Raw genomic sequence first — 26,653 nt, forward strand, 5'->3', positions numbered from 1 at the left:
AACTTGAAAATCATCCAATGGAACCACAGATAAGTTGACTTTGCCTTTCATGGTCCCACTTGTAGGTCTACTCCACAGGCCATGCCTTCTACTGCCTTGGCCCCTCGAGCTGACAGCCTTGATCCACCATGTTTGTTTGGTAGTGACGAAGCCGAGTTGCTTTGCCTCCGCAAGTGAGATGAAGTTGTGGGTGGCCCCAGTGTTAACAATGCTTGGGTCGGCCTTCTGTCGAAGGTGATGTCTACATATTTCAGCCCCTTGTGGCCTTTGGTGGGCCGTTTGGATGTGACATCTCTCTTTACCGTGGCATTTATAAGTTGGAGGGCACCTACTCTCGATGCCGGTGTGGGTTTCTCCTCATCACTCTCTTCATCATCACTGAGCTTGGCGATGAGGGCATTGATTTTCTTCCGCACAGGATAGTCGCTAGTCTAGTGCTTTCCATTGCAAATGTAACAAGGTGTGGGAGGAGTCGTAGGTCTCCTAGTGTACCGATGGCCTTGATAGCTCGGGGCTCCTTGTGGATTCTTTCCATGTTTGTAATTGTTAGGCTTATCAATGTGCAATGGTTTCTCTTGTGTAGAAGTCGATTGTTGATCTCCCCCACTCAAACTCATGGTACATGGGTTGGATGGCTTTTAGTCTTCTTCATCAGGTGTCCTTAGATTGACAAGCTGCTCAGCTATGACCATGGCTATGGTGAGGTCCTTCACCCCGCGTCATTGAAGTTCAAGCTCAGCCCATGGCTTGAGATCGTCCATGAAATTGAACAAAAGGTCCTTGTCTGACATGTCAGAGATCTCAAGCGTCAAGGACGAAAATTCTTTGACATAGTCATGTAGTGATTCTTGATGTCTAAGGTTCTTCATTCTTCTACGCACCAGATACTCCACATTCTTGGGGTAGAACTGACGCTTGATCTCAAGCTTGAATCCAGCCCAAGTGTCAATGGTGTGAGTGTCACATTCAATGTCTTGGCAGCACCTACGCCACCATAACATTGCAATATCAATCAAATACATAGCAGTTGTACGTACCTGAGTTTTGTTGTCAATAATGCCAATGGTAGAGAAATATTGTTCTAGTTGCTACAGGAAATTGTCAAGCTCCCTAGCATCCCGAGCACCCAAGTAGGGTGTTGGCTCACGGATCTTGATGTGCACGGGAGCTAGGGTGGATGAAGTGCAAGTAGAGTTGGCCACCACCCTTTTTAGGAGAGTTATCTTGTCTCTCATCTCATCTAATTGTGCTTGAAATATGTTTAGCATACCCTGTAGGCAACTTTGGAAAGGCCCCGCTCTCGAGCATTGTAAGGTGGTGTGCATCTCTCTAAAGGCGTCATTGAATCACCCTTCTAGTTCCACCACCGCATTCTCAACAATCTCCAAGTTGAGGTGATGTTCATCAACCCGATCTTGGGTTTCACCTACCGTCGCTTCGTAACGTAGGATTTACATGTCGATGCTAGCTAATTGGTTGACTGATTTGTCATGATTGCTAGCTTTAGTTGTGCAGCCCTTCAAGGCTTGTGTCTTGGTGGGTTCGTCGAGTGGAGCCTCATCGATGTCATGGGCTTGGAACAGCTCATGTAGTATGTCATCGACGATGTCGTAGTTGCTCTTCATTGTGCTGAATAAGCGGCAGTTGACAGGATCCAATGTGTGTGGAGGACCTCTTGCTTTGATACCAACTATCACAGGGCTAGTCATTGGGGGCCCGTGCGGCATTCGAATGTGATGAGTAAGCTTAAGCAATAAGCAACAACACAAGAAAATGCAACAAGATGACACACGAATTAGTCAAAAGGCTATTTGTATTGCATTAATTGATGACGAGTACAAGCACACGATTTAGTGTCGAGGGAATCTCATGCTTAACCTTTACACGTTCTTGATTCACTCGACTACTTACCTCCCCTTAAAAAAGTGCATTAAGCTTTTGGGCAAATGACATAAAAAAACATTAAAATAGTGAATACAGAATTACAATATTACCATTGACATTCCCCCAATACAAAATACATGCAATACCCCATCCAAGACACACTTGGACACTCGGATGGCATGTTATGGGTGTGATAATAACACTTGATGGCACGGCAAAGAGAACACTTGTGACACTAGTGCATCTATAAAACATATATAACTTTAATTGATAATGAAAAAAAAAGGACAGTTAAGCAAACATCTTCCATTGTTTTCAAGTACCTAGTAACAATATAAATTCTACATTAATTGCATCATGTCACTCTATTATGATCTTAATTACTACTAACAATTATCCATTAATGTCATCAGCATTTAATCTTGGTAAGATAAGATTTCTACCTTGAAAATTATAATTAAGCAGATTAATACACAGGTTATATATTCGGGCCCACCAACCGTCACCTCAAATGCACAGTTTTTGTTTGGTGGGTCTTGACAATTTAAGTCACAGCACTAGTAAAAGATGTTAACATTTACTATAGGGTACATAATCCTTCGTTTTCTCTGTACAGTTCGTCCAGCAAATCTATCTCAGACAAAACAGGGAAGCATGGTCAAGTTTTTGTCCTTGCTCATCACTACTGTTGATGATAATCCTGCTCGAGTTGATGGATTCCCATTTTAGAATTGGCAGATATAATTGAATGTTGTCTTCATATGGTTGTTTGTTCTTACAAAAGGACTTGCCACTACATCTGTTGTTTGTACTAGTTCGTTTGGTGGAACCCAGTTCTGTTAGCCGTGTTTACATTGCCGCCCGGCTGGTAGTCCTAGCCATGAGTGAACCCATTGGGCGTAGGGCCCTAACCCCAACTAGAAAAATTTGGCATGTATCAGTCAGCAGTTAGGTCGAACGTCCTATCCTACCACAAAATTATATAATAGATTTGGAAATTAGAATTGGGTTTACTAATTTGGCTGATTTCTTGGTTAATTTAGACATATTTTTCCTCGGTTTGGAAAGAGTTATAAATATAAATACGTACAGTATAAATACATACAAAATAATAGAAAATGCAAGGTTTTGCACTTTATACGTTTACATTTGTACTCCTTTCAAATTCAGCCTAACTTGAAATTAAACAAACCCAAACATTTGGATTGAGTAAGTTACAGATTCTAAGAGCACCAATGAGACATAGGTTGATGGGCAGAATGAAAATCCATTTCAGCTAATGTAAGGGGTGTTTTGTAATGTAGATGAGAAATTGGTAGGTGTAGAATAGTTCATACCACACACTGTGGCAGGGATCAATTCACACCACACCACAGTCCACAGTTCAGAACAACTGTGGACAAACTATGTGAATTGGACTAATTCACACTCACAGTGACGTTCTGGTCCACACCATACTTTTTTATTCCATGTATCTCATATGCATTTTATGAATGGTTTACACAGTCGATCATAAATGTTTAATTTTTGCATTTTATATGATAAATATATTGAAAAAGGCATTGATAAATTAATATTAATCAATAAATATTAGTTTTAATAAAATGATAGTAAAACAATTGAAAATAAAAAATAATTTAAATATTTAAAAATATTATTTTGTTGATAAAAACTTTAAAATAATAATGTTTAAATAAATTTAAAAAATTAGTGAAAAAGGAGCACCATCGGGCTTGTGCTAGAATTAACATTAAAAATATTATTTTAGTAAGTAATAAAATATTCAAAATTAACATTTAAAAATTAAAATTAAAAAAATTAAAAAGAAAGAAAAGTATGTAGAAGAGATTTAATGTATCATAATACAATGTGGAAATGTTGTGGACCGGCCACAACCACGAGATATAAGTGTGGCGAAGATTTTGGGTTGTGGATGGGGACGGTCCACGATATTTTGTGGACCAGTCCTGTCCACAACCAACAGAATGGTGAATTCACCCCATGGTGTGGATCGAAATGGTCCATCCACGAGATGAACACACCACCGAATGCCACCGTAGGCAGTGTTTTTGAATCGTCTGGGCAACAAGTTACATTTCACCATCAACCTAGTTATCGGCCAAAAATCGTTGATTTGGTCAACGATCCGCTAACATGGGTGGCCAAACCATTGATCTATTCGACCTGTTCAATGATTTTTGACCATTTTAATTATTTTATTTTTTTTTTTAGTCAAAAGGGTCATCCATTCAAACTAGAGGGTCAAACTGTCCACCCGGAAACTAGTGACAGAAGGGTTTTGGTTCTGGTTCTTTTTTAAAACCTCAAGTGTAGGCATCTCCTCAGCACTGATTTCCAAATTCCTAAATCCTCGGAGGACTCTTTTTAACTCATGAGACAGATGAAGAGATGAATTAGGGGATACATTAAGGTCATGTTTTTGGTTTAATTCTTATTCTTATTCATTCTTTCCAATAATAAGACTTTAGAATGGACAAAAAAGAGGGTAGAAATGAGCAGATTGAGAAAATGTTGCTACAAATCAAATTCTTTATTCAAAAAATGAATTCTTTTTATGACAAAAATGAGAATAAATTTTGAACAGTTGTACAAATAAAGAAAAGTGATTTAAATTTCAAAATAGAAATGGAATCTAAAATTTGTAAACTTAAAATTAATAACATGAAAAAATACAAAATACCTAATAATATATATATATATATATATATATTCATTAAAGATAATATATTAATAAACTCATAAAGCATGGTAAAAACAGTATGAAATCGTGCCTCATATTGTTTATTTTCATTTTTCAAAAAACCTTTATGCCAGCGGTCATGAACTGCCAGCTTAGGTCTTAAAAATCGCAAGTATAGATTTTTACCGATCGAGAGATGGCCAACGGTTAATATTTTTAGTATATGTTTTCACAACAGATTGCTGGCCATCTGTCAACAAAAATCTGAGACGTAGACCAGCCAATACAGTTAGTATATGAGGCACCATTATTTTTCAAGCTACAAATAAATAAGCTCAACTTTTATGCCATGAATTCATTTTTATGAGAAAATGAATAATCAAATGCTTTAAACCTCCAGTCCCAAATAAACCATTCCATCATCCTTTCCCATACAAATTAATAAGTAGCAAAAAATTCAAACAGTTGGGCTGGTGGGACACCATTAGCCAATCAACATCAACCCAACCCACTTTCTAGTTTTATATTAAAGTTAGACACGACGTTGCATAGGTAGAATCTATGATCAATGCCAAATTGTGAATGATGTGATGCATTGTCTAGGGCTTCACCATTCCATGCTAAACTAAAACTATATACCCATCACTTGTCATCAAAGCCATATCAAAGCTAACACGTGGCTCAATGCTTCCTAGAATCCAATGTGCCACTCCGGCCGGGTGTCTTGTCAATTTAGCTAGATCAGGCCTTCGCAACGAAACAACCCATATCATCAGAGAGTTAGGTAGATGATGTGATTTGAATTGATGCATCTCTTCTTATTTGTGTTTTTAGAAGAAAACAATAAATTCAGTTAGTTTGATCCTGGCCGGAGTTCCTACTCTTCTTTAATCTTACAGCAGGTGATGGAGTATTTCTACTTGTCGGCCACTTCATAATGGTTGAACCACTGGACTCTATAATAATTATTTATTATTTGTTTTTGTCTTTTAGGCCGAATTTGAGAGTAAATCATATCATTAAGTACTTATTTTAAACTAGTTGTATCAATTATAAAACATATAAGAGTACAGTAATTAACCCAACATGCCATTCAGCCATGAGGAAATAATTTTCGCATATTAACTTAATGGTGGATCAATCAATTTGTTAAATATCTTTTGAGTCTTGTTGTGTGATCGTTGTGTATCCCTGTTCCTTTGCTTAATGAATTTCATATTATAAAAAAAAAAAAAAAAATCTCTTTATACTTAGAATTAAAACCAGAAAAAGGGTTTTATGATTCTTTTTTCATTCTCTTTTTTGAAAAAAAAAATGGAAATTTTCAGAAATGGAGAAACTGTAGTTTGTGGAACCATATATACAATGGTGCAGGGATTAAAATATCAATAGGCTTGATATCAACAATTGGTATCAGTGCAATAAGACTGATACCCTTGTTTTTTTATAAGGGGTAGCCCATCCCCCAATCCAGGTGCAGGTAAGATTCGACCCCAAATCTCCACTATAACCAATAAAAGACCTTTCTAACCAGCTGGTTGGCACCTTGCTTTTATTTTATCAAAATGAAAGGTATGCCTTCTTCTATCATCCTAACTTTATATATATTGGAACATGGGTAAGTGCATTTACCCATGTTCTTTTATTTTTCATGTAAATAAGGCAATGACCATTTTAGTCATAAACATCCATTATTAAAAAGGGTATTTTTGTTTCATTCAAGTGTTGGCAACTTCCCCCTATGTGGAAAAGTTATTTACCCACCTAGAAGATGGGTTACCCAGAAAAATAAAATTTCCTTGATCCCCACATAAATCTGAAAAAAAAAAAAATATATATATATATATATATATATATATATATATATATATATATAGGATTCTTGGTCAATGGAAACCAAAGTCCCATTGACCAATTTTCCCCCTCTCAAAATCTGAAAAAAGAATGCCCCTTAGGGATATTATTAGTTATGACATCCATGTAAGGACATTTGAATCTTACAAAGCTATAAAGAATATTATATTAAAGAAAGGAATAAAGTGCTTATCTAAGTTAACCGATTCAAAGATGAAAGGGCCTTCACAGGAGGGGAGCCTTTTTAGCAACTGGATATGTTCTGAAATATAGATGTTATGCCAATACAAGCTGGGGTATGCGTACGTTTACAACTATATTCTTATCTGAATATTGATCGATAATAATCAGACCCTCTCATCCCAGAATGAGAGAATCGTTTCTTTCTTTATAACTCCGGCTATGCTAACACCCCTGCCAACTGACTTGGTACTGAAACTGAATCTGTCTTTTCTTCCTATCTTCAAATTTGGTGATGTCTGATGAGTCTGTTTATCCGGGGATTATTGTCGGGACTCCGGAGAGCATCAAAGTTCAAAAGGGCTAAGATCCGCCATTCATAAACTGTTCCCACATCCCTACCCACTAGACATTATATATGTGCATTGGGAGAATTCCAATCATGTGTTGAGAACATCTCCCATTGACAAGTATAGATGTTCCTCATTCATAGAGAGATGTGCATTGTGCACAAGATGTTGCAAGCGTTTGTGGTTTTCCTTATAACCTGCATCTAGACTTTGGAGTGGTTCTTTTCAGTGTGGCCTCTTAATTCCACAATCATATTTTTGGACGTCTAAGAAAAGGCCCATAATGATGATCCTGACCGTTGAGTCATCTCTATCCTTCTCTCTTTTAAGCCCCAATTCTCCACTTTGGTTTGAAAGGTAGAGTTTTGATTTGTTTTTTGTTTTTTTTTTATCCAAATTGCTATGTGGGAGAGGAATAGACCACCGGCCCACCACATTGAAAGAGAAGGCTCACAGCTCACTGGCCACAGATAGCCATAATTCTTTTGGAGGGACGCCAAATGACCATCTTAATTACTGCGTGATTGGGAGGTCATGTTAAATGTTAAATTAAGCTAGTTTGAGTGCATAAGAGTTTATTCATTTTAAACTAATGATAATTGTACTTTGATGATAAAGACGCATGCATAGATAAAGTTTTCATGGCTAAGACAACTTAAGGACAACCACGACAATTGATTTATCTCCCACCCCTTCAAATTCATGACCAATAAAAACCATTTAAACAATTCATGTTTGACAATGAACCGCTCAGGTGTCCGGTTTTCAGGTTGAATGGTTTGATCATTTAAATTGAATGAATGGCCCGTTTTGACAAAAAAAAGACCAAAAACTGTTAAATAGTTTTGACAATTTAAACAGTTTGATGACCTGGATCAATGGTTTACTGATCAAATCAATAGTTTTTTTCCAAAAGACAATTCTAGGGTAAAATGGAATTGGTCAGATGACCGGTTCCCAATTTTTCCGGTTTTGGAAATCATGAGTTGGGATCTGTTTCATAAGTTTTGGGTTGGTATCTTATTTTTTAGCTAATGAATTGGGTTATAATCTAACATTACGGTGTACGCCTTTCAGATGAAAGTAAAAATTCTCTTTTGTACGAGGTGTTGCGTTTTTTTTATTAAAAAAAAAAGGAAAAAGAGGAAAAAAAAAGTCAGAATGGGTGTAAAAGGGTTAATATTTTGTTTGAGTTACAAACCATAATGATTTATAATGTAACAATTGTTGATATAGGCAATAAGGCCAAACGAATTATTTATATTCTTAGCGATGCTTGTTTTTATTATGTTTGCTTGGATTTCTTTATTTTTGTTTCTATTGAGTTTATGAATTAGTGTGTTTTATAGTCTATCACTTTATTGTACATGTCTTGTTTATATTGTAACAGATAAAGTCCTTTTTTTTAAATATTACTTAATAGTTAATAATAATTCAAATTATTTATGCAAATATTGAGTGGAGAACCTAAATTAATCGTCCTTCCAATGTTAAATATTGTTGGATGGTAACATTTAGCTAAGCCAAAGGCACAAGCATATATAGCGTGTTCACGTGATGAAAAGGTAATTAATCAATGTTATTCCTTAGTGGGTTCCAACTTTTGCGGGTTAGGTTTAGGGTTTTGTCAAATTTTCAATGGGCCTAAGCCCAAAATAGTGTAAATTATTAACTCAGGCCAATTCGACTTGCACCCTTATATTCATTAGCAGTGATCATGGACTGGACCAGAATTAACACCTTTGATAGGGACCATAGGGTCTATATACAGTACAGGTATGGACCCAGCCTAGCTCAGACTTTGCGCCTAAAAGCTCGGGCCCAAGTCTATTTGGGACAAACCCAGATTTCCTACCCATTCTCTACTCACTATGAATTGCAGTCACACATCTCTCAATTCATAATAGAGATGTGTGGCTCCAATTCACGATGGATAGAGAATGGGTAGGAAAAGTGAGTAGGAAATCCCAAGTGATTTGGGATCAGAGGTTTCCCAAAGAGCTTATAATATCACACTTACCGTGTCAATAAGGATTACAGAAGGATGAAACCCATATCCAACAGAGACAACCGAAACTTTACAGGTTTTAAACAATTAGGCTGTGTTTGGTTGCTGTGCAACTTTATTTGCACTAATACAAATGTATGGAAGTATAAATGAAAAGAATACAAATTATGTTTTTAATTTTGTAATGTAACTTCTCAAAAAGAAAAAGAGAAAGAACAATATCTTCCCATCACAACTTGTGGTGGTTTGAAAAAACATGTCCCCAAATCAACCCTCTACATTTTATAATTTATTTTATATATAAATTTTTTGTTTCATAACAGAGAGAGAGAGAGAGAGAGACTGCAGTGATCGATCTCCATTAGACTGGAAATATATGCGATGAAGATATTGATGGCAACAACAACGGCTGTAGGGTTTTATGTTTTTCTTGTTTTCTTTTATATTTTGCCTACTTGCTTACAATGGCTTCAAGGGATTTAATGTTTTAAAACTCAGAGTAGACCGAATGTTGGGAAGATCCAAAAATCAAGGGCCCCAACATTAATATGCTATCTGATTCGAAACCTACATACACATCAAACCAATATTCAATTGTTGAATTTACTGATCGAAGCCATTACATCAATGAAATGGACTCATTAACTCCTTTCAGAGTTAAATATGTTTTCTAACATTTTCTTTTTATCCTTTGGGTTGGTTTTCTCTACCATGTTTAAGGCCAAGTTGTGTGATCAACCCAGCAATTTAAACGGCTTTGGTCGGATTAACGTGCATTTGGATTCAATCAATGTTTTAAAAATAAAAACCGACCGGGAGGCTGATCCGTTGATCATCATTTCATTTGCTCCGGTCAACCCGTAACATGGGTATCAGTACTTTCATTTCCTTCCACTGTATGGATCGTAAAAAATTACTCAAAATTAAAAAGAACAAAGAAAATCATCCTAATCCGATCATAGGGTACAAATTTATTGCCTCTAGAAATTGTCACATATATTGTAACTTGTAACCCATGATTCATTGACCGGGTCAAGCATGTTGGCAGTTTAACGGGCTGAGCCAGCATGTCACTAACCAGGTCAACAGTTTTTTGAATAATGGCAGGCAGGTGGAACGGTCCAACCAGTTGGGTTAACAATGGGTTGAAAATACTAGATTCAATCTCACATTTTCTCTCGCCATCTCTTATCACCAAGTTTTTCCACAAAAACGATGGAAAATATTTTGATAAGAGCACTTTCTAAATTTAGGCATCCAACATGACCTTTTTCCATTAATTTCTATGATTTTTTAGAATATGAAAAATGAAGTTTTTTTTTTTTTTTTGCACTTTTTCATGGAGGCAAAGTACAGAAACTGTTTTTTTTTCTACTTTTATTAATATTGTTAAAAAAATTTGTACTTTTTAAATAATAAATATAAAATGAAAAATACTAATACATGGAAATTATATAATATGGACATGAACCGTAACCACACAACCCCCTTTCTATTGTCATACCTTCCCTTTTTATGATATGGGGCCCATAAAGTTAGAGGCTAAGGTTACTTGCTTGTCCCACCAAAGACAGTGATTTCCACATAGTAGTAGGACCCATATAAAATATTGAATAAATACAAAAAAAAAAAAAAAGCTTTGGGTTTTTCACTACGGTGGATTAACTTAAGAAATAAGGAAAATTAATCCAATGGGTTCTTTCATTATACTTAGTTGTTATAAGTAATTAAAATCTTACCTTAAGGTTATATTTGGTTCGAAGAAAAAGTAGGTAAAAATTCCTTTAGGCTTTGTTTGGTTTGTGAGAAGATTTAAGTGGGATGGGAAAAAATGGGATGGGAAAGTGTAAAAATCTATTCTTCCATTGTTTGGTTTTATACATGAGAAAATAATAAGAAAACACAGTTTCAAGGAGAAAAGAAAAGAAGGTGAGGGAGAAGAAAACACTATGTCTGCGACTAAATCTACGAACCCAAAAGAAGAAAGAGAGGAAGAGAGGAGAGAGGGAGGAAGGGAGTGTCTTCGATCTGTGTTTGCGAACCCAGATATAAGTTCTACCATGGCAGAACTTAGATCTGTGTCTACGAACCCAAAAGAAGAAAGAGAAGAAGAGAGGAAAGAGGGAGGAAGGGAGTGTTTCCGATCTGTGTCTGCGAACCCAGATCTGAATTCTACCATGGCAAAACATAGATCTGTGTCTACGAACCTAGAAGAAGAAAGAGAAGAAGAGAGGAGAGAGGGAGGAAGGGAGTGGCTGAGAGGGGGTGTCGCTGCCGTTACTCTGTTTCTAGGTTCGAACGGGGAAGGGTGTCGTCGTCACTGGTTTCACCGAAAGAGAGAATGAACTGTGGTTTCTTACATTTTTCCACAGGGGTTGCACGGTTTTGGTGCGACCCTAAATCCATGATTTTGGAATCTAATATCCCACATTTTTCTCATCTCGTCCCCCTCTTTCCCTCAAACCAAATATGATAAAAAGAGAATATTTTTGGAATATTCCCCTTTTTTCATCCCCATCCCACAAACCAAACAGAGCCTTACAAAACTTATATAATTTTTCTCACCTTTTACTACAAACCAAACATAGCCTTATAGTAACAATAACCTCTCGATTACAAGCAACACCACCATCACCAATACAGAACTCTACACCTACCTCTAACCCTAAAATAAACCCTCAAGCATTTGCCATTGGGCAAAAAAGAAACTCGTAGAAGATGAAGCCAAGCTTTGCCTCATCTCCACCATAGCATCTCTTCTCTAATCTGAACTCTTGACTCATAGATTCAAAAAAGTGGTGAAGAGAATGCAAGAACTTTGGGGTTATGTTTGGTTTGATAGAAAATTAGAGAGAACCAGAAAACAGAGGAAAATCTGTGAACCCTTTCTCTGTTATATAAAAAAAAAAACAAACACAGCCTTGAAAGATTTGAAAGTGATATCAATTAGGTGAGTGTTGAATGTGAGTCTCTGGATTGGCCATGTGTTATAGAATCCTAAAAATCACATTGGCATGTTTTTTTTCAAAATTAGATTAAAGTTTTCACCCATTGATCAATAATAACCTTTAATTTTTAATGATCATAAAGCAAGTTCATTTTGGACCAATTTTTTCTCTAAGATGAGGAGAATACCCCCCTTTTGAGTCCCAAATTATATGAGGGGCAAAATTGTAATGAAAACTTGTTAATTATTAAATAAAGGTAGTAATAAATGTATTTTCTAAGGAAAATCAGTAACTGCACTACCAAGTATAATTAGAACTCACTAAAATAGGAAGCTTAATCTAACCACATGACAATAAGGGAATTTGGGCTCAAATTTGCCCTATTAACAGGGGAGATAACAAGAGAATGGTCTAAGCCCACGTTCTGCCAACACCAATTCGCCATATGGAAAAAAAAAACAAAAAGAAAAAGAAAACTATACTAAAAATAAAAATATTTCAAATAGAAAACTAAAAAAATAAATAAGTAAATAATAAGTGAATTCTTTTTCCTTTGCAAATGGCAATCGCTTCTACAGTTGCTAGAATTATTCTCCACCAAAAATAGACACGTGGCAAAGATGTAAACTCGATCACTAAAATTATGTTTGGTTTGAAGGAAAAAGTAAAGAAATGAAAATTTATACAAGATTTGTTCTGCCTTTCCTTTCCTTTTTCTACTTTTTTCTTTTAAACCAAACACAGCTTAAGGATTGGGGGAGCGACTATAACAGCGACACATCATCGTAATCAAATAATATTTTAATGGAAATTAAAATATCAAAACCAAACTCTGTCTCAGTCTCAGAAGTCAGAAGAAGACAAAGAGAAACCGAACCCAGTCTGATTCTTGTCTGTTTTCTCCGCTACTTTGGCTGCTGTGCTCACACAGAAATACCCAGAGAGAGAGAGGGCCAGTGACAGTGGGAACGAAGGAGGATTTCGCCAATAAATCTCCATCTCATCCGTCCATCTGTCTGTCCAACTATCGAGCTCAGAAATGTATGCCGACTTTGGAGTTGCAGACCTGTTTCCATACTTTCAGGGCTTCTCTCTGGAAGTTGAACCCCTCGAGGAGTTCTGTGGCTTTCAGAAGAACAATGCTTCAACTGTAAATCTCATCTTGCCTTTTCCTCTTTCGTTTGTTAAATTACATCTATTCAGCTTAACTTTAACAGAGTTCGAGTAGATTATAGTAGAGTTTGAATTCTGATTGGGGTTTTTTAAGCATGGAATCTCTGCTGCGGATTTTAAGTCAGGGTTTACTGCTTTTTTTCTTTCTTAATTCGATACTTTTCCTCCTTTTTTCTTTATTTTTCCTTTTCGGCTGGTGCCTGATTTTGTGTTATGAACAAGTCACCGCTCGAATGAATATTTCCAATTTTCCATTGGTTTATAAGTAGTAAGGAGAGTTCATTCCTTGTACGGTTCTTTTTCCTTTTCTTTTCGTCAGAATCCATTTTCTTTTGATGTAAACGGAATTTCGCTCGCTTCAAGGTCCTCTGTTTCTGTACTGGATCTGAAAAAGTAAACAATAATCGTAGTCTACTGTTTTTCAGCTAAGTTCACATAAACGAGCGGCTTTTCTATTTCAATTTCCGTACATCAAATGAGGAAAGGGGAGGAAGAAAAGGGAAAAGATGAAGAAAAGCGAAAGTTGATCTTCTCTTTTTTTTCGCTTTTCTTCCCTCCACCATTATACTGATAGCTTTGCTCTGTCTGAGAGAGAGCTAGTAATGTCGCAGAGGATTTTCGTTTTGCCGGAAGATGGAACGTCCGGGTATTTTCATCATTTAAATATTTGAGGGGCAATGATTTATTTGTGTCAAATGTCAACCTTGCCCCGACGAATTTTATGGTTTTTCTTTTCTTTTTGGTTTTTAGCATGAAAAAGGATGTCCGAATTAAGAAGCGTTCAACATGGGTAACGCCCTGATGGATCAAAATGACAAAGTTGTCCTGTGCCTGGTTTTACTCGAACTCTCACCCACACATAACCTTGTTAGAGCTGAATATGCTTTTCTTCTCTCAGTTCTTTCGTCTATAGACTGCAAATAAGAAAAGAGTCAATGATAATTCATTTCCTTTGTTCAAGAAATAATAAATAGATAAGACTATTTATTTTATCTTTTCCTCAAGCAATTGTTGTTGATGATGTGGAAGCTCCATATTCAAAGGGGAATCTTCAGAGTTATGAACAACTCTGGTCCTGAAAATTGACAATGGTTATTTATTTATCACTTCACACTGCTCCCAAATGTTAAATATTTGGTGTATGTAGTAAGAACCGGCTATTCTGCAAAGGATTGTATTGCTGGGAACATTTAAGGCACTTAGAAATATGATTGCAAGGAAAACATCATTGTTCATTTTTCTTTTTTTTTTCTTTTCCTTTGTTTGTTTCTTTTAATTTTGTGCTATATCATTAACTTTTTTTTTCGACATTGTTCTGATTATCTGCAACCATTTTCTGTATTTTGTACTTCGACAAGATGCACCTTATCTTATTCGTATGATGGGTCCAAAATGTTGAAGCCAGTTGGATGGAAATAATCTGATAACGGAATACTGTGTAATCAAGAAGCTTCACTGTTTTTATGAGTGAATGAGCACTCTGTTCAAGATCTATGCACCTTATATCACCCAAGAATATCCAATTAAATTGTAGGATTCCCTTGGTTCCTGCTGAAACAAACTATTTGTTAAGCCTACAATTCGACCATGGGTTGCATAGACCTATTACCCCTCCAACCTAGGAAGTTGTCTTTATTATTCATTATTTTCCTCTTCTCTTGGTATCTTACTCTACTTTGTTTTTCTGTAGAGCAACCTGATTCAGACATTCACCATCTCAGAATATGACCTTGGGGGAGAAGGAGATCTCTTCAAAGCTCCAGAACCTATCATAGAAGAACCAGAGATGGCTCTTGATCCCATTACAGCTGCCGTTTCAGTGATTTCTTCTGGGGAAAATGTCATGTCCTACCAAATAATAAAGGACACAGACATGGAATCAATTCAAGGCGAGCACCTACTGAGTGAGGTATTCTATGGGTGCAAAAATGCTCTCATGGCGAAGTCTGCCATATCATCCCCTGAAGTCTCAGATATCAAGTTTCCTTCCATGTTAATGGAGGATGTTCCAATTGCAGAGAAAGATCAGTTAGTCATGGAGGGGCCAATTGAGAAAACTTTTAGCTCAGAATGTTTGAGCTCAATGGAGTGGACAAATTGTGGTGCTATAAGACCAAACTTCCTTGATTTTCAGGTGGACTTTGATGATGCCTATGGAATTCGAAGAGCATTCAGTGAAGGGGATATACAGGTCAGAATCATTATTTCATCTTGTCTTTGAGCCTTTCAATTGTGTTTTCTTTGTTGTCTATAATTCCGTAAGTGAGCTAGTAAAATACTCTCTAAGAGGCAGAACTTTATACCTGCTTGATTGCAGCACCTATTTGTAAAAGAGATTATCCACCTGTAAATTAGGAAGTTTTAAATGAGAAAAAGAGTATTACCAAGTACCAACTAACTATTAGACGTTAGCACAATCTGCTGGCATAATTTTTTAGGACAGTACATCCCTTCTAAGAGGTATGTGACTAAATATGCACTTTTAAATATCATTGAGGACACCTGAGTAGAGAAACAATTGTACTTTCACTGATAGAACCTCGTAATTCTCTCAAATTTCTAGTGTATAATAACAGCTGTAAATGTACTTGTATATGTTGTGACCACGAAGCATTTATTGCCTAGAGAGCAAAGTTATGCATACTGAAAAACGTATAGCTGTTTCTGGCCATTTCCAGAGGATATGGGGGTGGGTCATTGATTTTGAATTTTCATGACAGACTCTTGGTGATGGTAATATGAACTTCATCCACTCTCACTTTAAGCGGCCATTTACCATTGGCAACTACACCATTGAAGAACGCATGCAAAGGCTTTCCAGATACAGGAAAAAGAAGATGAAGAGGAACTTTGGCCGGAAAATTAAGGTAAGCTAGTAATTCTCTCTAAAAACATACTCCTATTGATCAGTAAAGTTTGTCGGGGAAGGGAGCTTCACGCCTTCACCTTAGAACCATATTCTGCACATATTGTTCCCTTCCAACCACGGGATGGTTGGGCCAATCTCAAATTTAATACAGCTGCTCCTCTCAGTGCGGCCAATTTACCAGAATTTACATAAGATGGGTTGTTCTTTGTGATATGCCTCAATTGAAGTGCCAATCTACATAGCCTGTGTGATTTGCTATTGAGATAGTTGTGACTTATTGAATCTTGGCATGGTGATGATTTATAAAATCTCACCATTGGCCCTTTTCAAAGGCAAGGTTCAAAATATTGATACGCCGGTAGAGGTGTATCGGGCGTTTCGATACTTGTTTTTTTTATTTTTTTTTTCAAAACTGGTTCAGGGGAGCTGGTCTAGGACCCCTCCATCCCCTGAACCGGTCAGACCCGCGATACACCCACTGTAGGGGCATATCGGAAGGGTCCCAGAACGATACATATCAGCCAATACGGGCCGATACGTAACGATACTTTGAACCCTGTTCAAAGGTAAACAACTGGATACAACGATTGTCAATGAAAGCAGCAACCAAAGACATGTGAGAGCTTGCTATGATTTCGAACCTTTTTGGAGCACAAAAGCCATAATCAGTATCCCCGTCTGCGTGGGAGCACAGCCTAGCATTTTTCCGAAACATAAATCATTCCTTTTAACCAATCTCTCCCAACTTCCAAAGCTCTGGATTATCTAAATTTGTATTGCATTATGTTATTATTCACATCAGATTTTTTATGACTCACCAAGCTTACATGTTATACAACAACTAAACCGTCTTTCACTTATGGTTGCACCTTTCAGTATGCTTGCAGGAAAGCTCTGGCCGACAGTCAACCTAGGGTCCGTGGAAGATTTGCAAGAACAGAAGAGTTAGAAGTTTCCAAGAAATAGAATAATATGTCAAATGGGAGGAGCAAGAGAGATCAGGTAGGCTTCTTCTATTTTCCGTGGTAGTATGGACGAGGGCAAGGAGGATTCAATATAGCCCTGGCACCAACCTAGCAGCTCAAATTTCTATATTAGCCAGTAGAAAAGCTGAACTAGCCAGCGTCTCTTCCTTGTTGTAGTAGTCTTTTAATCTGTTTTGTGGGTCAATAATCAATATTAGTCGCTCGGCGTTGTAAATAGTGCATGTGCTTAATAAAAGGAATTTAGTCGCTCTCGGCTTTGTATTTAGTGCTTGCTTCTGAAGAGTAAAACAACTGGTAAACTGATAAATCAATTTTCGTTCTACGCCTGTATAAATGAAGGGTGCAGTATTTCAACCTAGTCTACTTTGATGCTTTTCCTGAATTAAGATCTGCTCTTCACACCGATTTCTTAGAAACATCTACCATGAATAATAATATACAAGTATGGGGGGGTGTTCAGAGCGCTCCACACACCATTTTCCGCTCTGTTAAAAAGTTTTCGCTCCTCACACCAATTTTCACTCTATTAAATAATTTTCTTAGGCCACGTTTGCTAATGCTGAATTTGCCTCATAACTCTGAAGAACTTACTTTTCAAAGGAAATAAGCGTTTGGTGTCATGTCTTAAAAGTTGATCTGAATGCCATTTTTAGATCTTAAACTTTAAGACCTAGGCCAGGCACTGAATACGGTCAGATGCGTTCTAAACTTGGCCAAAAGTCTAAAATATCCTTTATATTTTTAATAATAACAAATCGTATCCTTCATATTAAATTGCCATCGAATGAGAAGGGAAACGACGATGGAGAACTAGAAGAAACCCTACGATGGAGATGTCACCAGAAATCTCTCAAATCCCATCTTCCCTCTCTCTCTCTCTCTCTCTGAGAACTCGAAGAAAGGGTTTCGGTCCTTCTCGATCATTTCTATTCAAGTTTCTCTAGTACAGAGAAAAAACTGTCGATCTCCACCTTTGTTGGCATGTTCTTCGTCGTCGATCTCTGGTGGAAATTCAGCTCTAATGGCTTCGAGTTCGCTTCGAGTTCTTTGCCCCATTTGGCTTCGAGTTCACCATCAATCTCTGATACAAAAGGCCTTGCTGTGAATGCAACGACAGTTAACACCCTCCCTCGCCATCTCTTCTCCACTCCTGACCACTATCTTCTCCGCCCCATTTGGCTTCAAGTCCCGCCACCACCGCTGCAACTCTCAGCAACAGCAATTAACACCCTCCCTCCCTCTCTCTCTCTCCCTCTCCATCTCTCATCCACTCCCGACCACTGCCTTCTCTGCCCCATTCGCTACCTTTGCAACTAATGTAAGCCAAAATATGTAAAATTAATTATTAATTATTTTAATTTTGATTAATTATTAAATATTTTAATAGTTTTTAGGATATTAATTTTTTAATTATTAAATATTTTAAATTGTTTCATAGAATTTATTACTATTTTTATTATTATTTTAATTCTTAATAATTTATTTTTAATTTACAAATTATTTTATATTATTACTATTTTTATTATTATTATTTTAATTCTTAATAATTTATTTTTAATTTTATTCTTATCTTAATAAATTTTTTTTATTTTTATAATTTATTCATATTTTTATATTATTTTTTAATTTAATAATTTATTTATATGAAATAGTATAAATTGAGCTCAAATTTACCAAATAATCTATTCTAGTGGTAAAATAGTAAAATCAAGGCATTTCAGATGTTAAAGGTTTGGTCCAACACAAACAAGCTTAATATTTAGAGCCTCTAAAAAGTTTAAAAAAAAAAGCATTAATGCCTCTTTTCAAATTCCACACTTTTAATATCTTTTTAACTTTTCAAATTTATCAAACACAACCTTAATCTAAAATGAATGCATTAAAAAGCATAGGTACATCTCAAACTTCTACTATTCTTATTCATTACCACCGGTGGGGAATATTTAATTGGGGATCAAATCATACTTTCATTATATTGAAATTAATAGTCAAAATAATACTAATTTATTTTTATGTTAACAAGTTAAACATTTTGAATGAATATCAGCTTATTTATTATTTATCAAATGTTTCATCATTATTTATCAAATATAAAATATGATAAAAAATAGAAGAAAGATAAAAAAAATTATATATTTCATAAAATGTTTGATTCCGGACCTGAATCAATTCTGAACAAAAATGAGAATCAATCCAATAATTAATCAAGACAAAATCATAAAACCAAAACTATTATAAATGTCCAATAAATTTAGCTCCATCAGGATAGACTCAATGATCAATCCATTGGTTCAGCTCTAGTTTTTCTTAAATAAATAAAAGTCCAATTGGGATGGGACTGAAATAACTCGAACCAAACCTGACCTGTTGACCACTAAATGTTGGGCTCTAGGGGAAAGAATAATTTGTTAGTAAATTATTTTTAAATAAATAAATAAATAAATGTTAAAATATTTGTCTTAATGTCACATCTCTTAATATTTATTTTATTAAAACAAATAATTTATTTAATTTCATTAAATAGATAATAATAAAATAAATAAATAAAAGTTGAGAGAGAAAATAGGAGAGAGAGACTTGAGAAAGAAAAGGAATGACATTTTATTTATAGCATATCATAAATAAAACGAGATAAAGAACATTGCTATGGCAGAGTTCTTTTTTTTTTTTTTTGATAATTAGATAGTGTATTTTTTTTGACAGCTAAAACCATTTTCAGTCTATCAACACAGAAATCACCCCGCACCCCCCCCCCTCCCTTGCATCCGACGAAAAGGACTTGAATGTGCGTTGTCGAATCACAAAATCAGGGAATTTCAAACCACGCAAAAGTGCTAACCTTGACACGAACAAACCTTGTTATTAATTAATTAGAACAGAAAACGGTAAAACCCATAGACACAGTGATGATTTTTTTAAGGCACACGGAATGAAGTAAGCCCGTTGGGCATATAAATATAAATAACAAGGAAACGAAGAAAAAAAGCGTAAATGTACATTGGATGGGATTGGAAGCATGTTAATTAAGCTAAATGAAAACGAATTAAGGGACGACAGATAGCCGTTGTGTATCCATAACCAAAAAAAGGGAAAAACCAAAATGGCTAAAATATCAAATGTAGATCAGGAATTTGCTGTAAGACTCCCTAGCGCAAAAACAAAAACAAAAAAAAAAACCCAAGAACATGACACAATGATCTGGCTGCAGAATAATGGAAGTCACTTCTTAGTTGACAAAGTTACCACTTCGGCCTCTTCCCCACTGCTGCGGTTGCTGAACAGCTGCACCAGAGCGTCTTGCATTGTCCTGTCGGGATAAAGCCCTCATCCTCTGCTCCTTCATGTTCGCAAACAAGGAATCCAATGTTTGAGGCCTCTGCTTAGGCACCACCTTAGCTGGCTGCTGCTGCTGCTGCATTTAGTTGTGAAACATCCATATCATTTAAAAATGCCTTCGGGCAGGGGCAGGAGTTAATATTTAATAATGGATTTAAAAAATCTACAGCCTTTGAAGACAAAGCATCCAGTGACCTGGTACTCACTAGGGTGACCATTATACAAGTCAAGAAGGTGATTGTGAGTAAATATTGAATGAATGAACCCGTCTGGCCATGTTTAATGCCTTGATCAAAACATAATATATGCCAGCTGTGATTGTGAGTTCCCCTTAATATTTGTCAGACCAATAAAGTCGCCATAGATCCAATTCCTCTTTCTTTGTTTTTCATTTACTAAAGATAGGTGGAGCCATTTATTGTTAAACAAAGTGCAAATTCGAGTGACAAACGAACTCTGGTGGAAACATAGTGAATAGAGGAATTTGAGCTCATGCACATATTGTCTCATTTTACCCTCGTAAACATATCACATGTTTCATTTTACCCACACAAGCAAATATTCGAGAAAAGATGAACACAATATTTTTCCCTCTTAAATGTAAATTTTTCCCCCAAAAAGTGCCCACTGGACCCATAATCACAGGCTGTAATAATATAGATCAAAGCTAAAACTTCCTCCCCGCCCCCCTAAACATACCTTCACAGAAAAACCTCCTTCGGTAGTTCTCCTCTGAAGTGGTCGAGCTCCAATCCTGCAGCAATAACCAATCCATGGTTGAAAAGGAAAACAGATCTATCAAAGGGATTCTTCGGGACTGTCATTCATGGAGATGAGTATGCTTACCATGGTGCATTCTACTGTCTTTTAAACTAAAAAAAGATAAGACAAACCAGTATATAGAAACAACATAGTATAAATGAAATTTGCTTCCTCCCTTTGATGTTTCCTCTAACTTGGAACCTCCCAAGATGGCAGTTATCAACACTGTAGTAAAATACCTCCCAGTAGAGATACGTCAATCCTAAAAGGATTCCTCCATGGAGCAAAATCACTATGTGACAACCCTGGGAATTATTTTTGAACTATCCACTGAAAAGGAGATTTCTCATTCTGAGCAACCTCCAAACTTTCTTGCACATCCAGCAAATTCAAGCAAACGATTAACAGGTGAGTAGTTTAATCAACCAGGTCTTGACTCAAACAAGACTGCATATTCACAACTATCCGCCGATGCAGCTGCTGCTTCATACAAAACCACAACTATTGAGAGAAAATGAGATGCATATTCTTCGTATTTCCAAGAATTCAGTTCCCTTCCTTGCAATATAAATGCCTTTCACTAACACGATTTCAGTCAAGTGACAAATATCAATTTCTTCATTTCAAAACCCAATCAACATATCAGAGACTCAAAAGGAGGCTTAAAAAGGGTCAAAACCCAGTTACTAATCAATCTCCAAAGCAAAATAAAGTAGGTGCATTGTCCTTCAAAAAAACATCTAAGATTTTGTTGGCAAAAGGCTGTAGAAAAACTTGGAGCAAGTTCCTGAAGCAATGAGCTCCCATGGAACCAGCACTCAAATATGTACACATCAAATGCAGCATCTATACCCTGAGCTCAAAATACCCACGAAGGGGAAAAAAAAGGTGGAAAGCCAGCAACGAAACCACATATGAAGCTAAAGTGGCTGTATTGAGGGAAAGCTGGCAAACCCAACAACAAACTTCCTGAATGAGTTCGATGACATCTGACAGCTCAAGTGAGAAACAGCTGAGTTCATCATGCAAGTAGAGTGTCTTTATCAAAAGACCTTACCTGCCATAGTGTAATTATTCTTCAGAAAAAATAAGCATTTAAAACCAGAAGATTCTAGAAGCATCATTATCCCATCAGGTTGACCATGACTAATCAAAACCTGAGCACTTTTACCAAGCTAAAATTTGGAAGGGAAGTTAGTTATCAGACATGGCAATTAGATGCCTAGAACGGACGGCACCGACTTTCCACAGTCCACAAAAAACACCTCCTACTCCCCTAGTAGGTTATACCTTCCAATCCAAAAGGCCCAAACCCAATATATAGGCAATTCTCATGCAATCCAAACAATTCTTGCTAGCAAAACCAATGATCCATTTTTGCAACAGCAAGCCCATTAGGTAACCTCAAAATTCCCTTGACAGCTTTGAAAGCCACAACCATGTATAATATGCACTTTCAACCTAAAAGATCATCTTTTCCCACTGCATAAACCAGGGGGAACATTCTACCTTACATTCAACAGAAAGTCCCATACTCTGAAACAAAATTTTTCTTGAGATAATTCTCCCAACTTGGAAGCTTTCTGTCCCAGGAAAAAATACCCCAACAGAAGCAGCACCATCTAATAACTCAACTTGAAGTACATGTGAGACATGCCATCAGTGATAGGAAGGGACCATTATTTACCTGCAAACAAATAAACACCAGAACTTCAAATCAGAAGTTACAGCAGAATGCCATCATTCAACTGTCATTTACTAGGAGATCAGGAATACCTTGGTTTATTCCAATTGACCACCCTATTACGGTTATTAATAGCTCTGTTGCGAATAGGAGCAGCTGCAGCCTTCCTTGCAGCTTCAGTTGTCAAAGGAAACTGGTCCCCTTGGAAATTGGAACGTCTCTGAGCAAGCACCCCCTGGATCAAGAAAATGGATAGTCCAACAATAATGAGTAGATACAAATGCAAACATATTTTCCTCCCACCCTTATCCATATTTTTACAAAATTTCCCGGATCCATTTAAATCATTTAAATTACTGAATCTATCCTATTATAGAAATACGACTTTCATCACATATAATCATCGAATAGTAATACCTGTCTAAGTGAGGATCTAGAATCCATATAGCGTCGCACCTTAGAAGCATTCCCTTGAGGGGCAGCCCCACCACTGAACAATTTTTGGCTTTTATTCTGCAGAAAATATGTCATCATTAAGATATGAGATGAATACAGAATTTTTGTAAAAGATGATGTGCCATATCATAAAGTAATAGATGCTTACTGGAGCCCTTTGCTTTTTAGTTTTAGAAGTAGATTTCTTGGACATCTTGATAATATCATCTGCGTTGAGGAAAAGAACACAGGAAAATAGATGAAAAGTCAGAATGATGTAAAACCTATACATAAAACCTCATCATTGTACAAAACCTTCAATGATAAACTGCATACCTAAAGTCATGTCCATTTTCTTCTCTGTCAGAGCAATTGCTTCGCTTGTTAGAGGCTTCGCAGCCATCTGGAATAAAGTACAATTGGTAAGCAACACAAGTCAATATATGAATAAGTAATCACGGAGGAAGAAGGAAGGTACCAGGAATGAATCAGGAGAAAATAACAGCAGTGAGGGGAAAGAAAAGAAGAAAATAAAAGTTCATAAAAAACTCTTTCCTAATAAGGTCAACCTACGGCAACCATAACTGCTATAGAAAGAGGATGTATAAGCATTACAGATATCAGATTCTTCGCAACAGTACCGACTACCGAGGGAACTACAGAAGGCTAGAAACCATCGAATATTTGATGGAAGGATGAACAGGCCTCATAAAATTCTCAGGCAGATCAACTCTTTCCACCATGACTACGAGAGTACTTTGATATCAGATTCACTGCCTACGGAGAAAGATGGTAAGACTATAAAATCATCTTTTTATGGGGCTTTCAAGGAGAAGAGACATCAGTGCATAAGAGTTGTTGTAGATTGTCAAAACATCATCAACCTCAGGAAATAGCAGATGTTGGCACCTCCAATGGGAGTATAAACAAATCATCATCGACATGACGGAATTATCTAAGGGCATCACGCCGATGGATTCCAAAAAAAAAAAAAAGAAAAGAAAAGGAGAGAATTTATAACTTATGGAAGGAAACAAATCATAATCGACATGACGGAATTATCTAAGGGCATCACGCCGATGGATTCCAAAAAGAAATGAAAAGAAGAGAATTTATAACCTATGGAAGGAAAGGAATATAACCTATGGACCTTCGGAACATAAACCCTACCTTCAAAGTGATAACAAAATACACGAATGGACCAAGACGATTGAACGTACAGAGAACTATAAACCCTAACCAGACCATGAAATTCGTGACTACAAAAACAAATTTTAATATATGCATCATTATCTATCGGTTATAATTCAAGATTGGAAAGCAGAAACCTAGACATAACGGAGCAACACTACCGATTAGCCCGATATCTCAAATACACCACATATGGCATCAGAAGAAACCTTATTCTCAGGAACCCTAGTAAATAGGAAAGGGGAAAATTTCAAATAGACATCAATCCAACCGCTACATATGTGCAGAAAATTAAAAGAAACTGAAATCTTACCGAATAAAATTGAAAGAGAAAAACAAATAAAGAAGGGAAGCAAGAATACACCAGATCGATGAGGAGAAAACTTACCGATTTGAACTTTGAAGAGCTGCAATAAAAAGCTAAACGAACGGGAATCTTCCTTTCCGAAAGTAGGGTTAGGGTTTTTCGAAGAGAAGGGGAGGCGAAGGATGAAGAGGAACGAAGGGAGGAACTCAGCTTTCGTGAAACGCGAAAAACATCGAACAATGATAACACCAAAGCGAAAATCTATTATATTTCTAAAATTTTCTATGAGGCGGGGGGAGAGGGTCATTGCTTTTATAGCTAGCTGTAGCCATAAGGACGGCGGGTCTCAACATAAAATTAGAAATCATACTTTGTGATTGCTTTTAAGTCCGACCGGCTGGGAGCATTTCCGGTTCTCCTACCGACAAGATGTTCCCATGTGTGGTTGCGATCTCATACGGGTAGGTGTGACTGTGGATATAGTTGTTTGGGCCGGGCCCCCGATGCCGTACACGTATACTGGATGGGTCCTGTTCGGTGGATCATGATCGGCTGGGCCGAGAATTTAGCCCATTATCTGGATTAAACTTCAAATGGGCCAAATCCAAGGGGTGGTTAAATTGAAAGTGAGATTGTTGCCTCGAATTTTGCTGAACTTTGGCAATCAGCAATGATTTAGTATTATGAGCCAGCCAATGTTTTAGTTTGTACCTGAATTAATGGTGGTCTTATTGGCATTTCTGTGTAAGCAATTTGGGCCCATGCTCTTCCCCCAAAATAATAATAAATTAGAGAATTATTCCGTATATATAATATTTTGATATCCTTTTATTCATGTATATAGATAAATTTTATAAAGATTTTTTGGCATCCACTTTTTAAGGTTGTAAGTTAAGATTATTATTTTTTTATATAAATATGTTATTTAATTTAACAGATTAAATAAAGTTTTGTTTCTAAAGATTTTCGACTAAGAGTTTTATTTTTTAAAATAATAACCCATTTTATTGATCCTAAATTATTTGGAATGACTTTTTTTTTCTTCTCTTTTTAATGGGGATAAGCACGACTAACATTTCTAAGAGTGGAGGTAACTGGATAGACACATGTACGAGGAATGAAGCTTTTTATTTGAAAGTGGTACTAACCACTTTTGAGATGCTCTTAAGGCTCTGTTTGGAAGTACAAATATGTACACTACAAATGTATACAGAATAACTTTTCTTTTCAAAAATCAATTAAATAACTTATTGTTTGTCTTTTTTTCGCTACTATCATTACTTTATCTTTTAAGGCTCAGCTTGGAAGGAGTACAAATACAAATATATAGAGTGCAAAACCTTATATTTTGTATTATTTTGTATGTATTTGCACCATACATATTTGTATTTACACTCTGTCCAAACTAAGCCCAAAGAACATCATTTAGGCCTGGTTTTGGATGCGAAAAAGGCTTATTTGTTTGCATTGCCATATTCATTTGTCTACGACCATTAATAAAAATGAGAATTGTAAACTCTTATGAAAAAAGAAAAAATAAGTGAATTTACCCAGGAAACACTTACCTGGGTAAGTGCATTTACCCATGTTCTTTTTTTGTTTGATTTACCCAGGTAAATGAAGTTTCTTATTTTTCCCATGTTCTTCTGCAACACCCACTTTCCTGGGTAAATTGTTATTTTTTTCATCTCTTTCCAATTTTACCCTTTGGACATGGATTTGAAAACCATGTCACAAAGTCTTAAATGCCCCTAAAATTTTTGGAAATAAACCATGCTGCCTCTTCTTTTAAACCCAATTTGAGCCTAATTCAAGTTTTTCCTCTGGAACGATAGAAGAAAACACCATCTGCCATTATTTTGGGCTCAAAGTTTGGGCATTTAAGACTGTTGTCATAATTTCTGGTTTTCTTTATGAAAATCAAACTAGTTCTGGTTATTTAATGAATCATTGAATTTTCACAAATAACAAATAGCAGAGGAGAG

At 36.3% G+C, this 26,653-nt stretch overlaps 2 protein-coding genes across 4 annotated transcripts; one reads left to right on the plus strand and one right to left on the minus strand.

Annotated features, from left to right (window-relative positions):
• Nucleotides 1-12,777: 12,777 nt before the first annotated feature.
• Nucleotides 12,778-17,218, plus strand: LOC104604011 (uncharacterized). The gene is made up of 4 exons (XM_010268219.2): nt 12,778-13,075; nt 14,789-15,289; nt 15,819-15,965; nt 16,844-17,218. The coding sequence occupies exons 1-4, from the start codon at nt 12,965-12,967 to the stop codon at nt 16,931-16,933; spliced, it is 849 nt and encodes a 282-aa protein (XP_010266521.1). The 5' UTR covers nt 12,778-12,964; the 3' UTR covers nt 16,934-17,218.
• Nucleotides 17,219-19,883: 2,665 nt separating this feature from the next.
• LOC104604010 (ribosome maturation factor) lies at nt 19,884-25,000 on the minus strand. 3 transcript variants are annotated; one of them, XM_019198880.2, is made up of 7 exons: nt 24,750-25,000; nt 23,507-23,573; nt 23,340-23,398; nt 23,153-23,248; nt 22,828-22,970; nt 20,989-21,043; nt 19,884-20,362 (listed from the first exon to the last, which is right to left on the minus strand). In XM_019198880.2, the coding sequence occupies exons 2-7, from the start codon at nt 23,571-23,573 to the stop codon at nt 20,180-20,182; spliced, it is 603 nt and encodes a 200-aa protein (XP_019054425.1). In that variant the 5' UTR covers nt 24,750-25,000; the 3' UTR covers nt 19,884-20,179. The 3 variants fall into 3 exon arrangements, with proteins under 3 accessions (XP_019054425.1, XP_010266520.1, XP_088758359.1); XM_010268218.3 differs by having other exon boundaries at nt 19,884-20,365; XM_088902233.1 differs by having other exon boundaries at nt 19,884-20,368.
• Nucleotides 25,001-26,653: the final 1,653 nt, after the last annotated feature.

Source organism: Nelumbo nucifera, chromosome 3, assembly GCF_055504915.1.
Source record: "Nelumbo nucifera cultivar China Antique chromosome 3, China Antique-T2T, whole genome shotgun sequence".
Lineage (NCBI taxonomy): Eukaryota > Viridiplantae > Streptophyta > Magnoliopsida > Proteales > Nelumbonaceae > Nelumbo > Nelumbo nucifera.